Source organism: Anolis sagrei, chromosome 1, assembly GCF_037176765.1.
Source record: "Anolis sagrei isolate rAnoSag1 chromosome 1, rAnoSag1.mat, whole genome shotgun sequence".
NCBI lineage: Eukaryota > Metazoa > Chordata > Lepidosauria > Squamata > Dactyloidae > Anolis > Anolis sagrei.
Genome location: NC_090021.1, coordinates 296,107,304 through 296,134,387, shown reverse-complemented (window position 1 = coordinate 296,134,387; position 27,084 = coordinate 296,107,304). Strand labels below are relative to the sequence as shown.

Genomic DNA, 27,084 nt, shown 5'->3' with positions numbered 1-27,084 from the left:
AAGAGGAGTTCAAAACTACAAATATGTACATGAGAAATGAAACAACCAAGTCAGGTGAACTTTGCCTAACAGCACATCTATCCTGATCAGTTAAGTCGGAAGGGGCCCAGAACGGCTCAGTGGTGGCCAAACAACTTGCCCCATGCTCCCCAAACAGTACTCTGAATTCTAGCCTGGAATTTAGAATGTTCTCTGACTTTGGGCTTGTGTAAAAAGTCAGACTAATTTTGGAATGGAACCAGTCAGAACTGTCCTACTGCCATCTCATGCCTCTCGGGCTTGACTGGGCCGGAGACATGGGATAACACTTGTTGCCCCCTCCCATCTTCCATGTTGTAATGGTTCCCAGGTGTTGTACAGTGTGATGGGGCAATCATGTAAAGGATATGGAATTTCTCCCCCTGCCTGTTGTCCCAGCCAATGTCATTGCAGGAGACAGTCAACAGGTAGGAACCAAGCCATGGCTAAGACTGCCTTAACACAAAGGACTGGAAGGCATGGTAAGTGCATCTGTCCAGCAGTGTCAAACTGCTTTTGGCTACTAAGCAGTTGGGGCTCCCTTCTGCCTCTATAGCGGACAGGGGACAGGATGCCTGTCTGATTCATTTTGGAGCCAATCCAGCCTTTTGCCACATCAGATTGACCCTGATAGAGTGGGTCAGTGTAGACCCACATTCAACATTCTTCTTCATCTCTCTCCTAACACTACCCCGCCCCTCATTTGTTGTATTCAATAGCAAAGCAAGACCAAACAACTAATAATTAAATCTACTGGCATCTGTAAAGGCAGGTGGCATGCACAGACTACATTAACTGGAGTGCATGCATCTACACTGTAAAATTAATGCAGTTCGACATCATTTTAACTGCATGGCTCAATGCTATAGAATCATGGGAGATACAGTTTGGTGAGGCACCAGCACTATTTGGAAGGGAAGACCAAAGACCTTTTACAACTCCAACTCCTATAATTTCATAGCATTAAACCTTGACAGCTAAAGTGGTGTCAAATTGCATCAATTTTGGAGTGTAGATGCTAACTTGTAGAAAATGGGTAAGAGCAAACAAGGAAGGCCATAGAATTAAATCTTAAAAACAAATCCCTGCAACTCCCATCTCAGACAATAGACAGGAAATATACTCTTTCATATCTTTAATAGTGACAGTCTCAGATTTTTTTTGTTGTTCTGCAATTGGCCCTACACATTTGTCATAATGTTCTCTCTAGTAATCTCCGAATCCTCCAATGTGAGTGTACTACTGTCAGAAGAGATTCCTAGCGACAATATTTTAATCATTAACAAATAATCAAATTTGCAAAAGTTGAGCAGAGAGCTGTGTTTGAAGGATTTAGAGATTCCTAGAGAGGTGTTTTCTTGGGCGGGAGGGGGGTTAGTTCACTGATCTTCCACATTTGCAGGGATCCTGCAACCCCAGCAAATGTGGAGGGCTGGTTGTATCTCAAACCTCACACATTTCACAAAAATCTATTTGTGTGCGTCCGCATAGCACTGCACATCACAAAACACTGCACACACTATACAGTGTGTGTGAGTATCTAAGAAAGACAAACCTGTCTCACTCAATCCCATGGATTAATTATCTGAAAGCCCCTCAAAGAAAAACATATTGACAAGTAATTTATTATTGCCACTCTCTTTGCCATTCTGTACATACCTTACTTCTGTAGGAGCTCAAGAAAAATAATTATTAAAATCCCAGTGCTACAAAGCAATTGTTGCAGTAGAATCTGACATAGCTTGAGATAAATCCCCGTTAACCAAACTTCCCATTCAATTTTCAAACCCCAATCTTTCAGTTATTTCTAACTAGCTTAGGTATCCGGTGATGCCAGGGTTATTGGGGAAAGGCATTACTTGTTTTTGGATGTTATGAATCGACCCATTAGAAATTGGTGCAGATCCATGGCTGATGGGATTGACAGTAGTCTCTGGATGAGAATCAAGGTACTGTAAACCCCAACGTCCGTGGTCCATCTTCCCACAAATCTCACCAGGACATAAATTGAGTCATGGCAGGGGGCCTGTGTCCCAAGTCTGGTCCAAATCTGTCATTCGTGGGGGTCACGGTGATCTGTGTAAGTGGGAGGCCCCGCCAGAAAAATATATTGCTGCTCACAAACATGAATGAGAGAGAGAGAGAGAGAGAGATGTCATCCCCACATAACATAGCATCTATAGAAGGTAGATACTTTAGAGATATTTTGTCAGGCAAACCAACCCTTACTAACTTCATTAGGTTGTGTTCATAAATACAGTTGATTTTCCATATCTATGAGCTTTGTATCCATGAAGTCAACCAATCAGTTTTGAAATATTCAGGGGAAATACATCCCCAAAAAAACCAAACTTTTCTGTAGTCTCTTGACATTTCACAAATCCTCAGGCCCTCTCCAGCACGCATTTTGAATTCTACACCATTTTATAAGGGACATCATTTTACTATGCCATTCTATATAGCAGGACTTGTATTCATGGATTTTAGTAGGATTCTTGAACCAAACTCTAGTGAACTCTACTGTGTTGCTGAACTTAAGGAGATAATATATCATAGCAATTGAGGCAATGAGTAAGAGTCAGATAATTGTGTCCATTTGCCACACTTCCTTTCTGAATATCATTTTTCAAGGACAGTGATAAACACTAGATATCAATTAGTCTTCCTGGACAGAATAAAGAAGAGTGGGGTTTAAAATAAAGCTATTTTTTAAACAAAAATAATCATTAACAGAGACTGGATGATTATAAAAGCAGCTAAGAAATGAAATTAGCAATTCTTTAGAGATTTTGGATCTCATTCCTTAGAGTTTTTAATATAGGAGAGCATAGATTCATAGAGTATCCTTTTTAATGCAGGGAGATTATTCACAGACATCTTACCATGACAGTGTGTCAGTTTCATATCAATATGCATTTCTGTCTTCATTTACTGAAAGAATAAACAGAAATAGCACAGTATATTTTATGATTAATTTCAGATAAAGTTATATAAACCAATTTGAAATCATTTCTGTGTTTGTTCTTTTGGCTCTAGTGATATTCTAGGTTTTATTTGGTTTCTAAAACACTGAAATGTTAAAGAGAGGCCAGGATCAAACACCATTATTTTATGGCTACTTTCATACATATTGAAAGCTACATTGCTACTCACAAATAAATGCTTCTGACAGTGACGTTCTCAAGAACTGTTAACATGTGCAAACTGTCTATAATATGGATCAACAATGTCTGGATTTGTATCACTTTGGAAATATACTTACATTGTTTACATTATTTCTCAATATTTAGCTATTTTTAGTCTGTTCCAAAATAAGAATAAAATTAATTTTGTGGTGCATAGTTATTGACTAGTCAATGAATTTTTAAAAATGGAAATCGAAATAGGTTTGTCTCACTGGAGTGATGTTATAATCATACCATATTGGAGAGCTGAATGTGTATTTCATAGCCATACGTATTTCATTAGCAAATGTTTTAAGTTACTGTACTGCATGTTTTAAGAAACACATTGAAACATTCAAGCTATTCATTTCAAATGCATATTAATGGTATATTGTAACAACTTCTCTTTTTATTTGAGTATTGTAAGGTCAATGATAAATGTATTACTGCACATCTATTGTGATTATTAATTGTAATTCTATCCTTTATGTGATTTATGTACCCATATTCTATAAATCCATTGCATTAAAGAATAATCAATAAATATCAGTTGATTGTTTATAATTCTTTGAATGTAATGGTTTTATGCTATGGATTACTACATTTATATAGTCATCTTTAAGATAAAATCAAGAAGGAGCAAATTGGATCAAGATAATACACCACAACACAGATTTCAATCTTCTATGAATGTAGCAGAAAGGGGGATAAATATTATATATGCTCATTGAACTTGTTGGAATTTGTGTTTGCTTTTACTAATCTTTACTTTCCCTGAGAAACTAGTACGGGAAAGAAAATACTACTCATATGGTTTGCATATTTTTATTATTTTGTGAGTTTACCATCTTAATTTTGAGTCATTAGTTTGTTTTACATGCATATGCATGCATATTTACATGCATTAGTAATTTGCTTGATTGGCATTAAATTCCATTAAGTTCCAATGAGAAAGATAAATTCTGTTTTCAGGCTTTTTCTATTTAGTTTTCTATTACATTACATTTGTTTAATTTTTTTTACTGTTCAGTCTAAGGCTTGTTGAGGTTGATTTGCTCCTGAACTGCTTTGTTCCCAGACATTGCCATCATCCCCAACTACCACCAAGTCCTCTCCATCTGATCCCATGACCACCTCCAGAGCTAATCAGGTACAGTATCATTCTATCATCTACACCATACTTTTCACGAGCGGCAACTTGCAAACTGGAGAAAATGTTATGGTGGGTTAAGGTTTTATTTGTTCATTTGCATATATACACCCATACTCATGATTATCTAATTAATACTATTGCATAAATACTATCTTTTTACATGTATACATTAAATGAATTAGAAAACCTTATACTAGAGCAAAACCTGGCAAACTTTTTATTGTTGCAATCTAAATAGCCTTTCAAGAGTACCTGGTGTTTGCTTGTAATCGGACTCCCACATTTTGACCTGACAGCAGTTCCTCTTGTGTGAATTGAGTTCAAGGGTGAAAAATTTGCTATGACACCTCAAGAAATCCATAGCATGGCTGACAGAAATGGGTGATTCTAAACCACTGGAGTGTATATAACATTTATTATGCAGCTCTTTGGGTCCTGTATATGTTATCATGCCTCTTCCAAGTATTGGAAAACAGATTATGCTTATGTATAATTCACTGTAAACTTCCTTAATAAAGGACAATAGAATTAGTTCTTTAACAATTGAAGACAGGGAGGAGGAGTTTAAAAGTCGTTATGGTACAGCTCAGTGTTTAAAAAAGGCCTAAGAGTCAAAATATCAATTTTATTAGTTTATAATTAAGATTCCCGTATGGTTTTCTTTTGTGAATCTTATGTAGGACAACGAATATTTATTTATAAAGTAAAATAGTTTTGCATCTTAACAAAATGGCAAGGCTTTTGTGGTGAATAAGTATTTTATCATCAGATGTGTTGAAATCCCTTCTTTTCTGAGCAAGAAAAGAAAAGAGCAAGATCATACATTTTGTATTTACTTGTCATTCTATTGACGTACTCAGCAATCTAATTAGAGTAAAATGAATTGGGACCAATGTGTTCTTCCACAAACACAAGTTGTATTTTGCTCAGTACTCATGCTGTGACATGAGTTTTACATATGAGAAACATGAAACTAAATCAAAGAATGTATTCTGCAAATAAAAAGCTCATAGAACCAGCCCATTATATTTCTGAAAGAGTGAGAATTCTCAAAGAAGTGTGTGTATTTGCAGGAAACTGCTATTTCCCTTCCACTCGTCCTGTAAATCCAACCTTGACATTTTCACCAGAACTTTAAATAGTTTTGTAATATTACAGTAATAATTTCTTCGTAATATACGTTTCCTTTTATTAATTTTGGCTCCAACAGAAACTTGTTTTAAATCTCAAAACATTTTAATTGAATGGTTGTCAGTCATTTACTCAAATGCACAGTATTAAAAAGTATAAACACAAAATAACCACAGTTCTCATATACTATTAGTAGGTTTCACTTTAAAGCATCTTACCAGAAATACGTTAGCCCTACCCAGCTTGTTCAGTGGTAAAGAATTCTGGAACTAAAGTCCAAAATTCCTGGAGGGCCACACCATTGCTTTAGTATGGCTTAGATCAGTGGTTCTCTATCTGTGGGTCCCCAGATGTTTTGGTCTTCAACTCCGAAAATCCTAACAGCTAGTAAACTGGCTGGAATTTTTGGGAGTTGTAGGCCAAAATACCTGGGGACCCACAGGTTGAAAACCACTGGCTTAGATGGACATAGGTATGATTCAAAGGACGTCTTCACTTTCATGTGATAATAACCACTAATGAACAAACAACAGGCAAAGGGCTTTGTTGAACAGCTGACAATATGAGCCTTCCACCATGTGAGGGAAAATTATTTTCCCCATTTTGCAGAGGTATATAGTACTTAGTTATCTATTTTTCCCTTGAGAACAGTAAAAAAGATTTAGGTTTATGAAACATCGAGATATTCAGCATATAAAACAGTTTCTTTTTCTGTTTCTTTCTCTAGATTCTTGGGCGTTTGATAAGTTGCTGCTTTTAAAAAGTGTATTCTTCAGTCAGTTCACTTTCACTTTCATTATTATTCATTTTCAAAGCATACAGTAGGAAAATATTAGGTATTTCCTAGATTGCAGCTCCCAGCTTCATAAACTTTTTTTTTCATATGATATATCATTGCGGCAATCTAAATGGCCACAGTTCTCCAAGGCTCCTATTGAAAGAGAACTCAAGCAAAGTAACTGAAAATCTTAACATAAAGTGTTAACCATTACCACAGAGACCACTTTTCTTTCCCACTTCCCTCCTAAAAAGGGGGGGGGGGGGTTCATATGTAGATCCAAGGAAAACACTGGTATCTGTGTATATCCAAAATGAAACCATTTTTATTTATTCAAAAGCCATGCAATACCTAGTACTCATCAAAATGGTTTCTGGGCTTTGAATCTAATATGCAACTATGAGAAGTATTAATAATACTTATTTGCCATCATACTGTACATTTTTCTTGTATAAAATGAATGTCTAATCCCTTAAATGAATTAAATAAATCACAAAATAAATGGTAACAGGCATAAAAGGAACCAATAAAGATCCATCTCCACAGTGGCATATCAGATCTTCCAAAAAGGCCAGCAAACAGTTCATAAAAGTTATAACTGTCCTGTGCCATTTTACCCTAGCAACTGGTAATTAGTTGCATACTGCCTCTGAATCCATAAAGTATCATGAGGAAATAGCTGCTGGTAGACTTATCCTTCATTAATTCCTGCCATTTAAATCAGCTGCTCTAACCACATTTGGGCAGTGAATTCTGTAAATTAATGATGCACTGCATTAAGTGTTTTCTCTTATCTCTTCTAAATTTACTACCAAATCCGTTCCTCTGTATTACCCCAGGTCATGTTATGTCCTGCCAGTTTACCACCACTTCCGGTGATGCTTTATAAAATGTCTTCTTTAAACAGATATGCCTTATCCATACCTCCAAATCTTTTAAATAATCAGATAACACATTTTATTTTACCATTTATTTTGAATTGAGTAATGCCTTGGCAGCTAAGCAGCTTTTTCCCCTTGTCAGGAGTGACACAAGAAATTGCAAGTCACTTCTAGTGTGAGAAAACTGGCAGTCTGCAACGATGTGGTCCAGGGGACGCCCAGATGTTTTACCATTCTGTGGGAGGTTTCACTCGTCCCCACATGGGAAGCTGGAGCTGACAGTTGGGAGCTCACTCCACTCCCCGGGTTTGAACCACAGGTCAGCAGTTCAGCCAACACAAGGGTTAACCCATTGTACCACCGGGGACTCTAACTAAGCAGCTATAAACGTACTACAAGCTAAGGTTTATTCTGATGCATGCTACAACGGGCGATCCGACCTCTGACCACCAGCTATATCACTGCCACTAATTTACACTGGTCAGTCCAACTGACCACCTGAGTTAGGCCTCAGAGCCACTCAAAATTGGAGGGAAAACTCCGATATAAAGAGAGTTGGCTGTTGTTCAAACAGGCCCCCTTATTATATATGTGCACAGAAAGACACGCTGACTGCGGTGAAGTAAAATAATCAAATTTATAAAATGTATTTGAACTGGAACAAGAAGGCTTCTCAGATGTTATGAGAGGTACAGACACTTATTTATTACAGCAGGTTGTCGAGTTGCTTCTTTACAGTAAATGGTTTCTTCACAAAAACAATATTCACTCACAGGGCTTTTCAGAACTCTCAGTTCTCCTCACTAGAAGATCACAAAACACCTGCACTCTGTCTCCCAGAGGCTATTTTTTTAAAAAACTCAACATTCCTCCCTGAAGGCTATCTTTTATTTTTTTTAAATCCTCCCTCACAGAGGTTCCTTTCTCCTGTCTAAAAACACTTCCTTTCTCTTCACCAGAATCCTCCCTGAACTGACTCAGATTACAGCCCTCTCTGGCCCCCTCTGGCCCAATCTCTCCACCAATCAGGCATCATTACCATATTAGGAGTGGGTGCTCCCTCCTCCCTTGGTCTTAGACAGGGCCTTCCCTTCTAGAACCTAGAAGTCCTCACACACCAGCCCTTCAAGGTAGGCCTATTCCGTTCCACATGCTTTTAGGTGCTGTGTCATTTTATGCCTTATATTTATTTTCAGAAAGCTTTACAAACTGATCACAAACGAGCCCTCAAGAATTCCTCCAGAAAGCCCTTTGCGATTCGGAACACTTAAAATGGATTATATGGCAATTGTGATATATATTTTTGCCATCATAAAATAGGCCCTGAAATGAGTTCTAGCTTATGGGCTAAACATTCTGTGTAACAATATAATGCAAGGCTGTATGACTATTTTTGCATTCTCACTCTTGAAAATACTTGTTTACAACTTATATAATGCTATGGAAGTACATATATCATAGATGGATTTAATACAATTTTCAGCTGAAAACTATTATTATTATTATTAGCAGCAAATGACTTCACATGTATTTATTGCCAAATTGTAATTCAAGAAGATACTACTCTCACATTAGCTCTGTGTTATACTAATGTGTTCCTAATGAAACTTGGTTTGTTAAATGGAACTTTCCAAAAACTAAACAAACTACTTCAGAAACAAAGATATGGCAGCGGAATGTGAAGATTTTTCTTTAAAAAAAAATCAACCTGTAGCCATTGTCATGAAGTAACTCTTTTTATGAAGGTCTTGAAATGTTAAGAGTCAAGTTTCAACAAATATTTGAAATGCTTTTGATACATTGGCCCTTCATACCTACAGGTCTTGCATCCCAAATCCGACCCATCATACTTTTGAAAGAATTTTTTAAATGTCCAAATGGCAAATCTTGATTTTGCAATTTTATATAAGGGACACTATTTTACTGTGGTACTTATAGTGGTACTTAAGCACCACAGACTTTGGTATTCATGTGAAGTCCTGGGACCAAACCCTAGCAGATGCCAAGAACCTACTGTACTAGTTCAAATTTGTGGTTTAATTTGGTGAAATATGTATATTATGGAATCTCTGCATTCAAACTTAGGCAGCTACAATATGAAAAAGCACTTACACAGTGAAAGGTTATTGAAAGTTTTCTTCACCCAATCTCATGGCATAATGAAGAAGTCTCTTTTCCATTTATAATAAATTGCCTTTTTCGCCAAGCTACTGGCTGCAATAAAAAAATAATCAAAACTACGTTACCTACATTAATCAAGCATCAGAGTCTTGTTATGCATCTGTGAAAAAGAATTTGTGGCACGAGGGAAACATGGGCTCTTCTGATTATCATTTAAATAAATTATTCAGCATCTTTTTTATAGGTATTAATAACCTGGGATTTAACACATCTAATTGCATGTTTCTTGTGTTTGAGAGTCTGCCAAGGAAAAAAAAAACATTAGCAGTCCTGATGTTAGGAAGCTTTAAATTGTTCATAATTAATGATGTGCAACAAATAAACGGAAAGAGACTCAGTTGGCTCATACCCACACTGCTGGAGCAGATAATCACTTCACAGAAACATAAATGGTATTAGATCCACGTCTTTTAGCTGTAAAAGATGAGGAATATGACAAGAAAAAGAGGAGAGGGGGACATTTATAATTCATCTCCAATATGGTTGAATAGGAATTCAGACCCGAGATTTTCAGAAGTCACACACTCAAAGCATTGTGCTTAGCTAGGAACATAATGTTTGTTTCAGTTTCTTCTACATAGTGAAGAAAGTTTAAAATGCAAGTAAAACCAAAAATTGATTAGAACAGAATTTTCAGTCATCCTTGCCCTTTATCATAGAAATAAAAAAAATAGAAAATTATTTTTCTTTTTTCAATAAAAATTACCCAGTAATAAAATATGCAGCAATGTAATTTTGGCAAAGCTATGATTATTTTGGAGAGTCTGCAAATTATTGTCTATATTTCACTTTCCTTTCAAAAACAGTTGTAACTTCAATTTCAGTTTGTAGAACTTTTTAAGTGGTTTGCTTCTGACAACTCTTCAGTGTAACAGTGGAGCATTCTATCTTAATATGTCATTCAAAACTCCTTCTGAGAAGACATGTCTACAAATGTTGTCAATAAGTCTAAATATGCCGATGTGCACGATTCAGATCCTCACCAATGAGCACTTTCATGTGTATTATTCAATGCTACATGAATGTCTAACATTGCAATATGTTACACAATAATGTTTAAATCTGTTGTTGGTGCACCATCTATTTAGCGTCAGTTCCGAGAAGTTGAAATCATTTTCTTTAGCATAACTTTTATTTATTCAGAATTACCTGTTCTCTTCTCAGCCATGGGAACCCACTGTGTGACCTTGGGCAAGTCATACACTCAATGTCAGAGGAAGGCTATCATGCCTGCTCTGAACAGATCCTAGCAGGAAAACCTCATTGAATGTTTGCTGTATGACCACTCTATCACACAACAACAACAGCACAACAACAACAGCAACAACAACAAATCCCACTGACAAGAGAATGTTTCTATGGATAACTGCAGCCAAAAATATTTAATATAATTAAGTGTGGTGTTAAATGTATCTATGACGATGACATTGAAATGCAGGCCCACTCAGAGATACCCCTTTAAGAATGTTGTGTAGTGGGTTGAGTATTGGACTTCAACTCTGGAGACCATTTAACCGTGAAACCCACTGGATGATCATTACCAAATCACACTCTCAGCCACAGAGGAAGGCAATGGTAAACATCTTATGAACAAACCATGCAAACAAAACAGTGTGATAGGGTTTCCTTAGGGTTGCCATAGGTTAGAAACAACTGGGAGGTTAAAAATTACAAGAAATCATGTGTCCCTCCAATATTTGTAGCCTTTAGCTTCCAGTAGCCCTAGCCAGCTTAGTGAATGATGAGAAATGCTGGGAATGGCATTTCAGCAATATGAAGAGCTGTACAATTCTCGCTCCTGTTTTAGTGGTCAGCATTATTGTGAGATTGACCTGAGATTAAGAGAAAAAGATTTGATTCGTGATTGCAAAACTTTTACATATCACAGTGCAGTTGCAACTAATGATTGGGGAAATATCTATCAAGTATAGTAAATCCAAGTGATTAGCATAGTGGACTTCAGTAACAACCACTTACTACTCACTGGATCCACCAAGATTTCAATAGCAACAATGAGGAGACTAAACCTAAGAAGTATTCTGTCAGTGTCCCCATGCTTCAAGATATGAAATTGAGTCCAAAGCAACACTTGCAGAGAGCACTTTGGTAGGATTCTAAATGATTATGATCTGAAAAGTGTTTTGCAAAACCATCAGAGCAATTTCAAGGCTTTTGTGTTTCCATTCATGGACCAGATGTATACCGTGCAGTAATTTCCTGGAAAAAATGTGTAGGGTACCCAAGATGACAGAATTGATAAACTTTTTTTACTTCTGCCATGTGGAAGTGACACACTCTTAACTGTACTACCAGGATTGTAGTCAACATCCAGTTGTTTCATTTCTCAGAGCACCTTGCCAAATCAGCCAAATCTACACGTTATTCACAGAGATAGGCTTGTTCATGTCATGACTACATAACGTGTCTAAGCTGTCACCAGAACATTTAGGAATCCTTTCATTGTCATAAATATCAGGATACACTGTACTCATTGGTGTTCTGTTTGAAAGGAAGCCAAGGCTTGAAGAGGGTATTATTTAGTACATAGCCATCCTGGGCTAAAAGCATTCTCAGTATCCTGTACAATTAACAAGCAGATGGTCCAATAGTCAACACACAGTAAGCAAGAATAAAGTAAAAAAACATGGTGAAAGACAGTCCAAGATTACTTCCAATGAAATAACTAGTACATCCTAGTACTGATTCTTTATATTATTGGCTGCCAGAATCCTATTCAAAGCTTAGCTTAGCTAACCGTTAGTCTTTGTGAACAGTGTTCTGATACAAAACAACAATGTGAACAATCCACTATTCTTATGATTTTCCATTTTGGTGCCAAAGTAAAGATCTGTATTTTCAGCCTGCAGAAGAGAAGGCTGGGAGGAGACATGATAGTCATGTATAAATATGTAAAGGTAAGTCATAGGGAGGAGGGAGCAGGCTTGTTTTCTGCTACCATGGAGACTAGGACGCAGAACCTTGGCTTCAAACTACAAGAAAAAAAGAGTTCACCTGATCATTAGAAAGAACTTTATAACTGTGAGAGCTGTTCAGCAGTAGAACTCTCTGCCCCAGAGTGTGGTGGAAGCTCCTTCTTTGTAGACTTTTAGACAGAGGCTGGATGGCCATCTGATGGGGATGCTTTGAATACAATTTTCCCGCTTCTTCCCAGGGAGCTGGACTAGATGGCTCACGAAGTCTCTTCCAACGCTATGATTCTATGAGAAAAACTTTGGTTTATGGTAAAATCCACACATAGCTAGTAATGCTATACACATCCTGTTACTATATAAGTGATTAAATAGTTACAACTCAGCTGCAAAAGGAATTATTACATTATATCACTATCATTACCATTCTGTTATAAATTATGTTTTAGTTATTGCCAAAAGGGACTGTTTGGGAAAACTATATGTAATTAGTGAAATTACTTTTTGGAAGTTTTGACATATTTTGTTGCTAACATTTTGATTTGAAATATGATCTCATTTACTGCACAGGCCTGGGATAAAACCCTGCTGTCATAAATATTAAGTGTCTAAATTAATATACTTGTATCTGAGCAATACCGATGACTTTATGTTGTCAGTTGATTTATGAGTATTTAGTCTCTAAATAATTTATAGTTTGAGATTTTGTTTTTTGACCTATAAGCAAGCAATGCTTTCCTATATAAATTTGCAGTCAAATTTTATGTGCTATCTTCCAAACCTTTTATAAATACCTCAAATTTAGGTGAACTGAAATTTATTCATGTTTATAGCATATCTACAGAAATTATCGAGATAAGACTTAGTCTTGACAAATTAGTTTTCATTTATTTAAATATGTCTACCCTAGGCCATGACTAAAGAAGCTTCCAATTTTTTGACCATCAACTACCTTCATAAATTTTGTTGGAGTTCTGGATATCATTATCTGCTTTTTGTGTACCTTTTGTGTTGTCTTTTTTTTCTAATATTGTTTATAGCATTTTTAAAACAAAAAAATAAATATTAAAAACGGAGAGGTGAAAGAGCTGCAAAATGCAGTTTGACTAGAAATATACAAGGATCCTTCTGTTGGAATGGGGATGTAATTCTTCATTTTTGCAATAAAGAATAAAAAAAATGTAAGTTCCCCCATTTGTGTTTTTAGTAAATTCTTATTAATTATTTACACTTTTTGTATGACTGAAAATCACAGGAATGATAAGAGGGTGGCATGATGATAGTTTCATCATCATGCCACATAGTTCCTGAGATTCAGCTATGTGGTGACCCAGAAGTAAAATAAATAAATAAAAACTTTGCCCTAAAATTTGCCATTTATTTGTGATATGAATTTTGAATTCACTACAGAATTCTTTAAATAACCTCTCCTATCTTCTAGCCTACAAATAGGCTCATTTCCTATCCTGAATTTAGTAGCTTGAAACTTTATAGATTGAGATGAAGAAAGCATTTTCCTATTCTCCAGGAAAATTACTTCACTTGACTATTTGAACATGACTCTAACTAATCATACCATGTGCTATTCTGTTTATAGATCAAAATTACAGACTTCATAACCATATTACCACATTGGTGTTTTTCACTTACTTTAGGAGTCTGCCCCCCTTTTAGTTATCCATACTTTTAATCAGCATCCAGTCATTCTGAACCCATCACACTTAACACATTTCTGCGCAGAATATTAATTTCCATTGAGATTCTGTGCAATATGAATATTTGACTTATGTTTCATCTTATCGCAAAATGCAAAGTTGTTCAGAGTGAAGTACCAAACATTTTATTTATGTCAAACTCATAACCGGATCATTACATTTTTAGGGGGAAAATATAACTTTATTTGTAAAATCCAGATTAAAAACAGCAAAACAATAAGTTAATAACAGCAATCAGTTACAATGAGCAGCTATTAAAAGAATGACTAAAAATGACAACTACTTAAAAACAAAGACATAGATGCATAAATACTGAGGATGAAAACACATAAAGCAGTTTTCTGGTTTTAAAAGGATACCAAAGTAGCCACCACACAGATCTCTCTTAGTGCCCTTACACAGCCCTATATCTCAGAATATCAAGGCAGAAAATCCCACAATATCTGCTTTGAACTGGGTTATCTGAGTCCGCACTCAGATAATGTGGGGTTTTCTGCTTTGATATTCTGGGATATATGGTTGTGTGGAAGGTCCCTTGGAGTTTGGGGCGGTTCCAGTCCTTTATCCCAAAAGCATCCATGTTTAAAAAAACACAGACGTTTCTGGGGGGCTGTCTGCACCCACCCCAGAAAGTGCTAGCCTGAGAGAACGTGTGCAGGCCTCCCCCCCCCCCAAGTCCCCATACCCTTTAGAAAAGTTAAAAAAGCTTACCAGCGCTGCAGTTTCCCTTCGGAGCAGCTCTACCACGCCAGGAGAGGGATGGGGGGGGAGCAATTTGTTTTTGTTTTTTTTACTTTTCTAAAGGGTCTGGGGGCTTAGGCGGAAGGGGTGGGTATTGCCACAGTTTACCGGGCTTATTTAGCCCAGTAAACTGTGGGAATGGTGTCTGGACTGTAGTCCAGACACTGTAAATAGTACATTTGTCCCGCACCTTCCAAGAAGGCGCAGTATAAATGCACTATCTAATTAATTTGGCAGAAACCAAGGTTTTCCTGGTTTGTGCTGAATTAATTGGGAGTTGGCCAGAATGTTGTCTGGACAGTCCCTTTATATTGCGGACAGGCCCTAGGTCATAACTACTGCTTTGTTACAGAAGTATCCTGCTCCGAAAATCAACACGCCAAAAGAGTCATAACAGGACCATGTTTCAGATACTGTTTTTCATGTTTTGAAAAGCTTTGAGGATCAATTCCAGCTCTTTGAATTTGGCCCAGAATTTGTGAGTCCTTGAAAAGATAACATAATTCCATGTTTCATTCATTACCCAAGCCAGCATAATCTGTTTTAACTGATAATTATGGCATATTTTTCAGGTGCAGCCCCAAATAAAGTGCATTATCGCAATTTATAGAGATCCCTGAAACCAGACCATAGTTTGCATACCAGCATAAACTGATGAAAGCTGTTCTATGTCACACAAGGAAATTCTGTAACCCCCCCCCCCCCCCCCCCCAAGCTAAGAAGCTGATCATTCTGTTAAACTGGCAGCTATGGTCTGAAAAGGTGAGCACCTCATTCTGCAGTGGTAGGCTAAGGTCTCCCTTTGACTTTGATCATAGTTTGATATTGTATAGATATCATAAAATTTGATTCTGCATATCATTGACCCCCTGGTTCTAAAAGTGTTGAGTTGTCTGTCTGCAACCACCTAGAAACCATGTGCATTGTGGGCTTACCACTCTGGAGAAAAAAAAATAGGAAATGTGTGAATAAATCTTTACCAAGAAATGACTCCTGATTCATTTCCTTGGCCTTGCTCCTAGCAAATGTGCATAAAATTGCAGACAGATTGAGCAGTCCCACCTGGTTCCTCAGAGCTTCTGAAAATTAAGCCTTAAAGTTCAACAGGCTAGAATAGAATAAATTTTCAAAAATTTATTTTATAAAATTGTAATTTTCTGTTGCAAACTATGGAGTTAGGGGATTTTTTATTGGACAAGTATCCAGGGGCAGAGATGCTCATGTCTAGAGCCTCTCCCGCCTGTCCCCTTTTCTCTCGCTTGCTGTTTAAAATCAAGGACATAATTTTAGGGAATCTCTTGCTGTGATTAAGATCTGTCTTGGGATTATATTCTATTTTGTGTCACAAAGGTTCTATTTAATGCAGTTTGAAGCCAGATTCAAACTGTGGTGACCAGACAACAAGCTCCAATAAAAGCACACCAAAGAAAACCCTTAATGTGCATCAGTGCTCTGAGTTTTGTGTAATCGTTAGTCAGGCTTTCAACTGGTTCCAGGATTTCCTATATAATCATCTGCACAGCAAAACCAATACTGGTTTGAAACTGCATTAAATGATCACTGTAGATGGGCCTAAGACACCATGGACACAACTGCACTGACACTGCACTGGTTTTGCTGTGTGGGTGATTAGACTGAAAGACCTGGAACTGGTTTGAGGCTAGAGACGTGGTTATATTAACTATAGAATCTGGCCTGAAACCACTGTGCTGTGTTTTCTTTTCCCTTTCACAAACATATATGCATCACCTATCCAGGTGCATACCAGGCAGAGGGGGATTGGGGTGTTTTTTGGTAGCCCCCATTCTGGTGCTTCAGAAGGGATGAGTGTCTGATTCCACCCTATATCTAGGATTGACTAGTATTTGCTACAGCACATTATTTGGCTAAACTCTGATTTTGTGCTGGTTTTTTAATGGGCTGTATACCTTTTAATGCACACTGCAGTACATTGATGGCTTGCATTTTGTGGTCCTCAGCGCTTTGAGAAGCTTTGAATCCACATTATAGTGTCAGTGTAGATAGGACTTATGTCAAGAACTATAAAATTGCACCAGTTCTGTGGTTTTATGAAATTTAACAATAGAGTGATTTTATTATTAGTAGCAATCTATTGCTGTCAAAAAAAATCTAAAAAGATTATAGGAATTTTTAAAGAGGAACCAATGATACACTTTATTTTGCAATTACCTGAATTGTCTCTGAAGCCCAGGCAATTTAATAAAACTGCTTGTTGGTGGTTAATCTTTTCATTTCTTTTCTGTTTCTCCTAGGCTTCTCTACTAGATGTAGGGTCAGTGATAGAGAAGCAATCCATATTTACTATGTGGTATATTGTTAATTTAGAATCATAGAATCAAAGAGTTGGAAGAGACCTCATGGGCCATCCAGTCCAACCCCCTGCCAAGAAGCAGGAATATTGCATTCAAATCACCCCTGACAAATGGCCATCCAGCCTCTGCTTAAAAGCTTCCAAAGAAGGAGCCTCCACCACACTCCGGGGCAGAGAGTTCCACTGCTGAACGGCTCTCACAGTCAGGAAGTTCTTCCTCATGTTCAGATGGAATCTCCTCTCTTGTAGTTTGAAGCCATTGTTCCGCGTCCTAGTCTCCAAGGAAGCAGAAAACAAGCTTGCTCCCTCCTCCCTGTGGCTTCCTCTCACATATTTATACATGGCTATCATATCTCCTCTCAGCCTTCTCTTCTTCAGGCTAAACACGCCCAGTTCCCTAAGCCGCTCCTCATAGGGCTTGTTCTCCAGACCCTTGGTAAATTTCAATTTACCTTTAATGTTCTAGACAGAACATTTGCTAAATTGATTTAGTTCTATCATATTTTTAACTCCTTTTTAAAATGGTAATGCTCACAAAACAATTCTCTTGTGTAGCTTTGTTAGCATTATTTATTAATTTAGAACAAATGATTCTAAACTCCTGTTTTTTATTTTAAGTTTAGACTTCATAAATGTTTCATATTCACACGGTCACATAACTATTGCCGCAACCACACATGCCCCTGAAACTAATCTTAAAAGTACAGCAGCCAGAGCCCAGTGTTCTGCAACACTGGGCTCTGAATGATGCCTTATCCAACAACGCACAGTGTGATGAGAAGCTATGACTGTACCCCACAGGGATCTCTGTTCCTGGTTCTCATATCCTGGTACTCTGATGTCATATCACAGTCCTTCAGTACTCTACTTATTCATGTGAGAGAACTTTGGTCAAATTAATTAACTGTTCTGAGCTCTCACAAATTAGATTGTATTTGTAGTTAAAGTGGATGCCAGAATGTGTGTGTGTGTGTGTCTGTGTGTGTGTATTTCTGTCATATATGTCTGTGATGAGCTCGCATAAAACTCAATGTGATTCAGAAATATGTTCAACCATGTTGAATGAGTAATTCATTGAACACCTTCAAAACTTTCATTGCACACAGGAAAGAGTTTTACCTCTTATGGAGCCAAAAACTGTGATGCAATCCTACACTTGAAGGTCAGAGCACATTCAAAAGCTTCTTAATCTAGTGCCATCTGTGGCTGCTACACTGCTCAGATTTATTTCCATGCCCCTCCCCCCAGTCATGGTTCCTATCAGACTTCTCTCCAGAACAGTACTCATGAGGGAGGTGGTCACATGTCCCTAGTGAAATTCAGAAGGATGGACTTCTCCTTGTAATCTTCCTGAAGACATCCTGTGCAACAGCCAGAATCTTCTATCAATCTCACCACAAATTAATTACAAAAAGATGGGGAGCCTATTAAGAGCAGTTCAAACAAAGTGGTCCACTCAAGAAAGTCATTTACACATCAGTGTTCTTGAATGCCTCACAATTTACAAAGTTCTCAGGTCATTCAATTCAATCCTAAGAAACAAAGTAGTACAGGCTGCTATGGATAATCCAATCACAGTTTACTACCTGAAAAAAACAAGGAAGATTGAGAATTCTGTTGCCTCTTAACTTTTCATATACAGTGTTGATGAACCATGTGCCAAATTATTCAAAATGCCATACATCTTGCCATTCAAGGCAATATCCAAGCAGATATACTAAGCCAGGCAAAATGAATACCACATAAATGAGAGTATCATGATCTCTCTTTTTCATCATTACAGTATACTGGGGCATCCTGGAAGGAGACCTATTCACCATTGTGCACAGCAAGTGTTTGAAATATTGCAGGACGGGATTGTGATGTTAATCAATGGGTGATGTAATTCTCTACCAGTGGATAAGTCCTCTCTTATCTGCTTCCCTGGAATTTTTTGCTGACCAAAGTGGTAGTCAAGGCACGAGGAGATGCCTCAAATTATATTCTGATTGGTCCTACTGTGGCTTTGCCAGTCATTGTTTACCACATTCTTCCGGCATTGTCCCAGAAGTTGGGTTCCGTTCTGCACTCATATCTAGAAACTCTACATCTGACCACTGGAAGATCAACCCTCCTGCAATTGCTATTAAAAGTTCCCCAAATTTCAAGGAAGCCATCTATCAAGCATTCTTATGAGCCTAAATGGAACAATTTTTCTTCCTACATGGAACACTGTTACCAGACTCTGCAATCTGTCTCAACTGTTGATGTCTTGAATTTCTCTTTGCATTTCAAATATGAGGTCTGTCATTTTCTTTTTTTAAAGCATTTCTGTCAGCATCAACTTTTAGATGGGCTCTAATGAAGGGATTCATAGACCTTTGGTGAAATGCTTCTTGAAGGGTTTCCTATACCCTCTAGTCAAGTCTTCTCCATAGTTTCTCTCTGTTGTATTGTCATATTTTGTGAAATCTCCTTTAACAACTGCTGGTTTTCATCCTTTCACCTACAAAATAATTAAATCTTGTTAACTTTCTTGGAAAACATCTTCACATAACTGGTGAAGATCTTACACAGTTTAGATGTGTGGACAACATACAGTCTTTTTTAAGAAAGTGCCCAGGCTCTTTGTGGACTCGGGACCTAATAATGGTATGCCTGTATAATCACAAAGAATTTTGGAAGCTACCTATCTGTTTATGAGCTTGTCCCTTTTATGATTCCCAAAGCACCTAGAGTGTATTCTACAGCTTTTCTGGAGTGGTACCTTGGTCACAGAAGTCTAATTTTATACCACATTACCACTTAGATGTTTAAGTCAGAACTGGAGCCTCATTTGAATATGTAGTCCTTTCCACTTTGCTGTTTAAGCATTGAATCCGCATCTATGAGTTTATCATGTTGTTGTTCATTCGTTCAGTCGTCTCCGACTCTTCGTGACCTCATGGACCAGCCCACGCCAGAGCTCCCTGTCGGCTGTCACCACCCCCAGCTCCTTCAAGGTCAGTCCAGTCACTTCAAGGATGCCATCCATCCATCTTGCCCTTGGTCGGCCCCTCTTCCTTTTGCCTTCCACTTTCCCCAGTTTATCATACTAGTTGCTAATTTCATTGATTCACAGAGACCATGACAAAGAAGAATATGTGATATTTTGAGTAGTCACCTATGAGTTTACACAGTCCTTCCTCTCATTTATGTTTATTTCAACATGTGGGGGGCTTGGGACCAAGACAAGACACAGCCATGGTTGAACATTAATTCTGTTGGAAAGGGCAGAGTTTCTCACTAAAATCACTCAGTTGTTTCAAAACAGTCTCAACTCAGGCACAGAAACCATGTGTGTGAATTAACGAATAACTACCTGATGAATCACAGTTACTGGTAAACAACATATTCTTACTGTTGAAATGTCAGTCCTGTATACATAGGTTTTGCACTCAAGGAAAGAAGTAGGGTGGCATTTCAATTATGCTCATTTTTCTACGTATTCAGTTTAATATGTGAAAACGTCATAAATTATTTGAATACAAGTCTATGAGCTCTAGTCACTATTTTCTATGTGACCACCCAAATAACCCCTAAATACCTCCAAGAACAATTGAATATTTGAGAAAGTTTTCTGGAATTGAAATATGTGATATATATATATATATATATATATATATATATAATTTCAGTACCTTATGTTTTGTCATAACTTAGCAAATACAATTGTACCATTTGGTATATTTATGATTTTTAAAATACAGAGTGTTTCAAATTGATGGACCCAATTTCAAAGCATTAAGTTTCATGTTGGCAACATGTTACAAAAACGTTACAACCACTTTAATGAGTTATCAAGTTTTACTAACCATTTTGAACCAGGTGTGGGATTTTTTTTTCAATGTTTGTGATCTGTGTTTGTAGTCTTTAAAGTTATTAGAGATTCCTTAGGGGGAGCAAGGAGGTGAGCAGAGAGGTGGGCCAGCAAGCAAGCGGGTGGGGGGCACGTGAGCAGGAAGTGAGCAGGGGAGGGGGCAAGCGAGCAGGGAGTGACGGGGAGATGAGCAACCAGGGAGTAGAATGGTGAGCAAGTGGGGTGAGCAAGTGGGGGCAGGCAACATTCCAGGAGAGAGGGTGCTGCCTGGCATAGGTTTGCCACCACTGATCTAGAGCAGTGGTTCTCAACCTGGGGTCCCCAGATGTTTTTGGCCTACAACTCCCAGAAATCCCAGCCAGTTTACCAGCTACTAGGATTTCTGGGAGTTGGAGGCCAAAAACATCTGGAGACCCCAGGTTGAAAACCACTGATCTAGAGCATGACTAGGAAATGAATTCTACTTAATCAATGAAAAGTAGAAGTGAATTTACATTTTTCCAGCTTGTGCCTTTCTAGGCCAAGTTCAATTGGAATATCCTAGTTACACTTTAAGTAGTACTAATGATTCCCCTAGTAACATTCTAGTTTTTTTTAAGTAAGTAGGAAATTTTAAATATATAAATTAAATATATTAAATTTTAAACCCATATAGGTGGATTGAAAGTTTTAATATAATTTTTAAAGGATACTTTTATGCCCTTAGACTGACTTTATTCATGGAGTTGTAGAATGTGATAACATAGAAGACTGACATTGAATAAACATAAGCCAAATAATTATTTGCTACAATCTCTATTCAGCTCAATTACTTTTTGATTGCAGTAGATCATTTCTTTATAAATACTTTGTGACACCAGTGCTACACATCAGCCATAAAACTAACGTGAAAGGTAAACTTATAAAAAACAAAATCTCACTTTTGGTTCCATGGTCATGGAATACAAAATGCAGTTGCTCATTACTTCTTGCCTAGGGAAAATCAGCACTGTAGAATTAATGCAGTTTGATACCACTTTGTGTGCCATTCTATGGAATCATGGGAAGGGGTGTAAAACTCCATTAATTCTACTGTGTAGACTCACACACACACTAGTCAATCCACTATCTCTGTGCTGTCTTCAATAAAGAAGTCTACCATAAATGCTATTGTGGCTGAGGTATGTCATTTTTCAGCAAAGATACAAACATATTTTGTGTGCAGTAGAGAACCATAACATCCCCTGGGGCAGGCCTCATGAATTCAAGAATTGAGAGTACGAACCACTTTGCATTTCTATTCTTCTGAAGCAAAAGAACACATAGCACAATTCTCTTTGGCAAGTGGGAGATCTACTCCACTTATCAGAAAATATACTTGAGATCTATTTAATGTATTGAGCTAATTGAAATATATCAGACTTTATATAGATAGTATAGTATTAAACTAATACACTTTTCTTTTTTATTTAACAGAATATATCCTTAAGTGTTTAAGTGGGCTGTAGCCAGTTCTCTCATATGTTCCTACTGAGCTTTTGTGACCAAAATATGTGACATATTGTATATGTCTTTGTGCAAGCGGTTCCATTTATTGTTATTAAAAATTCAAACACATAAATGAAGCTATTCAGATTACATCAGTCGTTCCTGCAAATGTAATTTGAAGCCTATGAAACATTAATGTGTGAAGTGCATAATGCTATTTAGACCACAGAAGAAAAAACAAGTGAAAAATGGAAATGATATTAAAACTATATTAGTATGGTGTTGCTTTCCTGTTGACTGTTCAAATCATGCTTATTATACTAAGAATAGATATATTCACTTGAACAAGTCTGTGTAATGTGCAAAATATATTATAAAAATGCTAAATATAAATATGCACACAGATTACTGTGTAAAACTCAACAGTTTCATATCTGTTCAAGTACACTTCAGATTCTTCTAGATCAGGTAAATTGTGAATGATTACCAGGGCAACATTCACAAACATATGACTGAAAGCATCAGGGACACAAATTATTTAAAATTTTATTTTAAAATGATGGTAGAAATAAAGACAGATTTAAAATACAACAGGGGAGTTATGTAAAAACAAATTTTAAACCCTGATTGAATGTAAACAACTTTTCCTGACTCTTCAGAGACAGTCATGAAAGCACCAGGCAGTGGTACTTCTGCTCAGCTGGAGACTACTATTGAAAAGGCAGTGTCACTAGGAACTGGCTACCAAAATTTGGTATGAGTAGTGACTTGAAGCAGGAGTTTTGATTATCATAGGAGAACTTTTGAACTAAGGCTGGACACAAACTATGATCCAAATTTCATGCTTTACCTTTGTCATTCAGTTTCATGTTAGCTAGTGTTTCCAGGCTATCTTCAAAGGCAACCCAATGTACTTAGGTATTGCAGTAGAAACATAACCTAAGCTCATAGTTGTCACTGAATTTGTGGAAGTCATCATGTTTTCTTTCTTGCACACAAAGAAATTCTGCTCATGCAAGGTGCACTGTGTGGTCCACTGAATATCCTAACTTTTTGTGGTGATTTCAGAGGAGAGAGTTCCTTTGCATACTTACCCAAAACCCTTCACCTTTTTGTAACATCCACCCAACACAGATATAAATGGCCAGGAATGTCTAAGGGTTGTCCAGCTGCATTCTTATACCCAGATGCACAATGACGATGTCATCCTCATGGACCTCCAGGAGATCCCACAGACACCCTGAAGCTTTCTATAGATGTTTGTTCAACTATAGAAGCATTAGTTGGCTGCTTCTAAGTTGCTCCTGGCCTCCTACAGCCATTACATGACTGTGTCCAGGGAAGGGAACAAAGAAAGGATCTGAGTTCTGTGGCAAAGAGGGTGGGATCTGGAGTGAAGTCTCACCTAGGCAGAACTTAATGCTCTGTCTCCCTCTGCAGGATCTCAGGTGGTAACTAAATGGCTTTCCACATCAGGCTTAATTTATACATAAAGTCAAATACTGGCGCTATACAAAAATAAGCAATGGAAACATTGCATGGCCAGGTTATTGCCCATATTGGTGTGGGGTTTCTTGCTGCTGTAATCCAAATATTAGTTTTTCATTCATTCATATATGTTGCCAAGAGTCTCACAGCTTTGTGACTGTTTGTATTTTCTAGGCTAGCAATCATCTTCAGGGACTGGAGCAAAGCATATATCTCTTTCCTACACAGAAACAGATGGTAATAGTTTCACTACACAAAAGGGATAAGGTTGTGGAGACTGATCCATGTTCAGACTTTCCCATGGAGATCTTTCTTCACATACTGTGCTTCTGTAAGAAAAAGAAAAAGATGTACCTACTCAATTTATTAAACAATTTTATTTTGATTGCCAAGCAACAGGTGGTGCAGGACATTTTCTGAAAAGACGGTTTATGTTCTTACCTACATTGAACTTGTCACTATCATCTGATTACCGAAAGCTTTTTACAATTCCAATCTGACACTGTTGTGCCAGTGAGATTCAACTGGAGAGCTGTGTTTAACATGCAGTGGGTTTTTTGTTTTTGTTGTTGTTTTTGGCTAGATAAGTATATGATCCTTGTACAAAGATCCATGTATAGATTCTATTTTTATTAAAGCTGACACTAAATATTTTTATTTTCAGCTACTAAGAATGTTCATTTTTTTAAAAACTAACCATGAAATTGTGTATTAAACTATGAAAAATTGTTATATACACCAAGCTTTCAAGTTAAAGGCATTTTTACAGTTTGGGTTATTTTGTTGTAATATAATACTTTGACATATAGAACAATGAATCTAAATTATTTACTATGGTTGGAAAATTTTCTGAATCCAGTTAGGTATTTTGGGTGAATCTTCTGTTGCTAACAGAAGATTGTCATTATTTAGTCAGATGCCATCATTTTGGTGGGTGGTAGCCCAAAGTTAGGGGATATGATTCAGTGAATTCAGTTAATATGCTTGATATTTACACATTGCTGGGATGCAGGGTTTGAAATAGTGACAGTATATTGTGTAGCAAGCAAGACAAAAACTGTAACTACTGTATTTATCTATGTAATGCATTTTTTGCCCCACCTTTCTCTGGAATAAAAGAGAGCTTTAACTGTGCTTTACACAGATTATCAGAAATTCTTTTAAAAAGCAGATTAGAATCAAAGAAGGCCCTCTGAGTGGAGAAACTTCATCCTTTGGAGGAAGCACTTTCTCTCTTGGAGAAAGTTCTTCTATTTGAGAAAATATCTCTGCAACTAACTCTACCACATAGAATTCAAAAAAAGCATATGAGATTGATGAAATATTTCTTCCTAATCCTATTCACTTGTATTGAAAATGAAGCTAATGTAGCAACTACAAAGTACCCATTTATACATTTTGTTATGTTACTGTTATTTTAGTGATACCAGTAAAAAGTTATTGCAAACTATTGAGTGCCAGGAATAAAATATTATTTCATTAGATTATCAGTGGGAATGTTTTGGGGGAGCTAAATATTATTACTCTGTTTCAACATAAAAAGACAAAAAGTAATTCAATAGCATATTTGAGACTAGTTTTATTTATTTGTTTGGCTGGTTTATATCCTGCCTGAACTTTCATGGGCTGCAGCTCACTTCATCGTATGCATGTGGTGAAGTGGAATTTATGTAAACAAGAAGGTTTGTGCTAGAAATTTCTTTCTCCCCAATTAGTCTCAAATTGAGCTTCTTTATATCTTTTTATCATATAACTATGACAAAACATGAGAAATTGCATGGTTAACTATTTTTTTTCTTCAAACTAATCTTTGTTTCACTAACTTTTTAAGATAATGCATTCTTTTTATAGCCATAAATGTCTAGAATGTAGTCATTAAAAATAAATAATGCTGATGCATATTTGTTGAAAGTGTTCAGCCATTTCCCCATACTAGATAGTTTGCTATATCCATTGGCATCTTTTTAAAATGTTGATATGCATACATATTTAGAGTGTTTATTGCTATATATTTTATATTAAATACAGATTATCACATTTTATTAAAATAATGTATCAGCACAGTTAATGTTTGATCAAGCTGAACATGAAAAAGCATACTTTAAAGTAGGATATTCTGAAATGTTAATATGTTCCCTACTAATATGTTGCTAACTTGCTAAATATTTCTCTCTGAAATAAGCTAAAAGAATTTTGTTGTTGTTCTTTGCTGGTGATGCAAAAAGTATTTCAAAGGACATTCTATTTTATGTTGGAATTTATGTAAACATTAAGTATGATGATCATACTGGTTTCCTAGTTCAGGCTTCTTGTTGAAAGTAAATCTCTTAATCTGCATCCATTCTTCTGGCTGTTTCAGGAAGCAAATTATTTAACTATGTTGTTTATGCAAAGCAGAAGTATTATTCATACGTATTTTTTTCAATTACAGGTAAAGATTATAGTTCCCAACAGCACAGCAGGTCTGATAATAGGGAAGGGAGGTGCTACAGTCAAGGCTATAATGGAGCAGTCAGGGGCTTGGGTGCAGCTTTCTCAGAAACCCGATGGGATCAACTTGCAAGAGAGGGTGGTCACTGTAAGCGGAGAACCTGAACAAAACCGAAAAGCTGTTGAACTTATCATCCAGAAGATACAAGAGGACCCACAGAGTGGCAGCTGTCTCAATATCAGTTATGCTAATGTCACAGGTCCAGTGGCCAATTCCAATCCAACCGGATCTCCTTATGCAAACACTGCTGAAGTATTGCCAACAGCTGCAGCTGCTGCAGGGCTATTAGGACATGCAAACCTTGCTGGAGTTGCAGCCTTTCCAGCAGTTTTATCTGGCTTCACGGGCAATGACCTGGTCGCCATCACCTCTGCACTTAATACGTTAGCCAGCTATGGATATAATCTCAATACATTAGGTTTAGGCCTGAGTCAGGCAGCAGCTACTGGGGCTTTGGCTGCAGCAGCTGCCAGTGCCAATCCAGCAGCAGCAGCAGCCAATTTGTTGGCCACCTATGCGAGTGAAGCCTCAGCCGGTGGCAGCACTGCTGGTGGTACGGCGGGGACATTTGCATTAGGTAGCCTGGCTGCTGCTACTGCTGCTACCAATGGATATTTTGGAGCTGCTTCTCCTCTAGCTGCCAGTGCCATTCTAGGAACAGAGAAGTCCACAGATGGTTCAAAGGATGTAGTTGAAATAGCAGTGCCAGAAAACTTAGTTGGTGCAATACTTGGAAAAGGAGGGAAAACATTAGTAGAATACCAAGAGTTGACTGG

General features: G+C 37.2%; 1 protein-coding gene across 3 annotated transcripts in view; it reads left to right on the top strand.

The window, feature by feature from the left end:
- NOVA1 (NOVA alternative splicing regulator 1) overlaps nt 1–27,084 on the top strand; it is a 148,385-nt gene that overhangs the window by 115,344 nt on the left and 5,957 nt on the right. For 2 of the 3 annotated variants that reach the window (XM_060759756.2, XM_060759769.2), the window contains exons 4-5: nt 4,261–4,332; nt 26,249–27,084. The exon at nt 26,249–27,084 is cut by the window's right edge and continues 5,957 nt beyond it. In XM_060759756.2, coding sequence (XP_060615739.1) covers nt 4,261–4,332; nt 26,249–27,084 — 908 coding nt within the window. The remainder of the gene's footprint in view (nt 1–4,260; nt 4,333–26,248) is intronic. The other variant, XM_060759762.2, reaches the window with a different exon arrangement.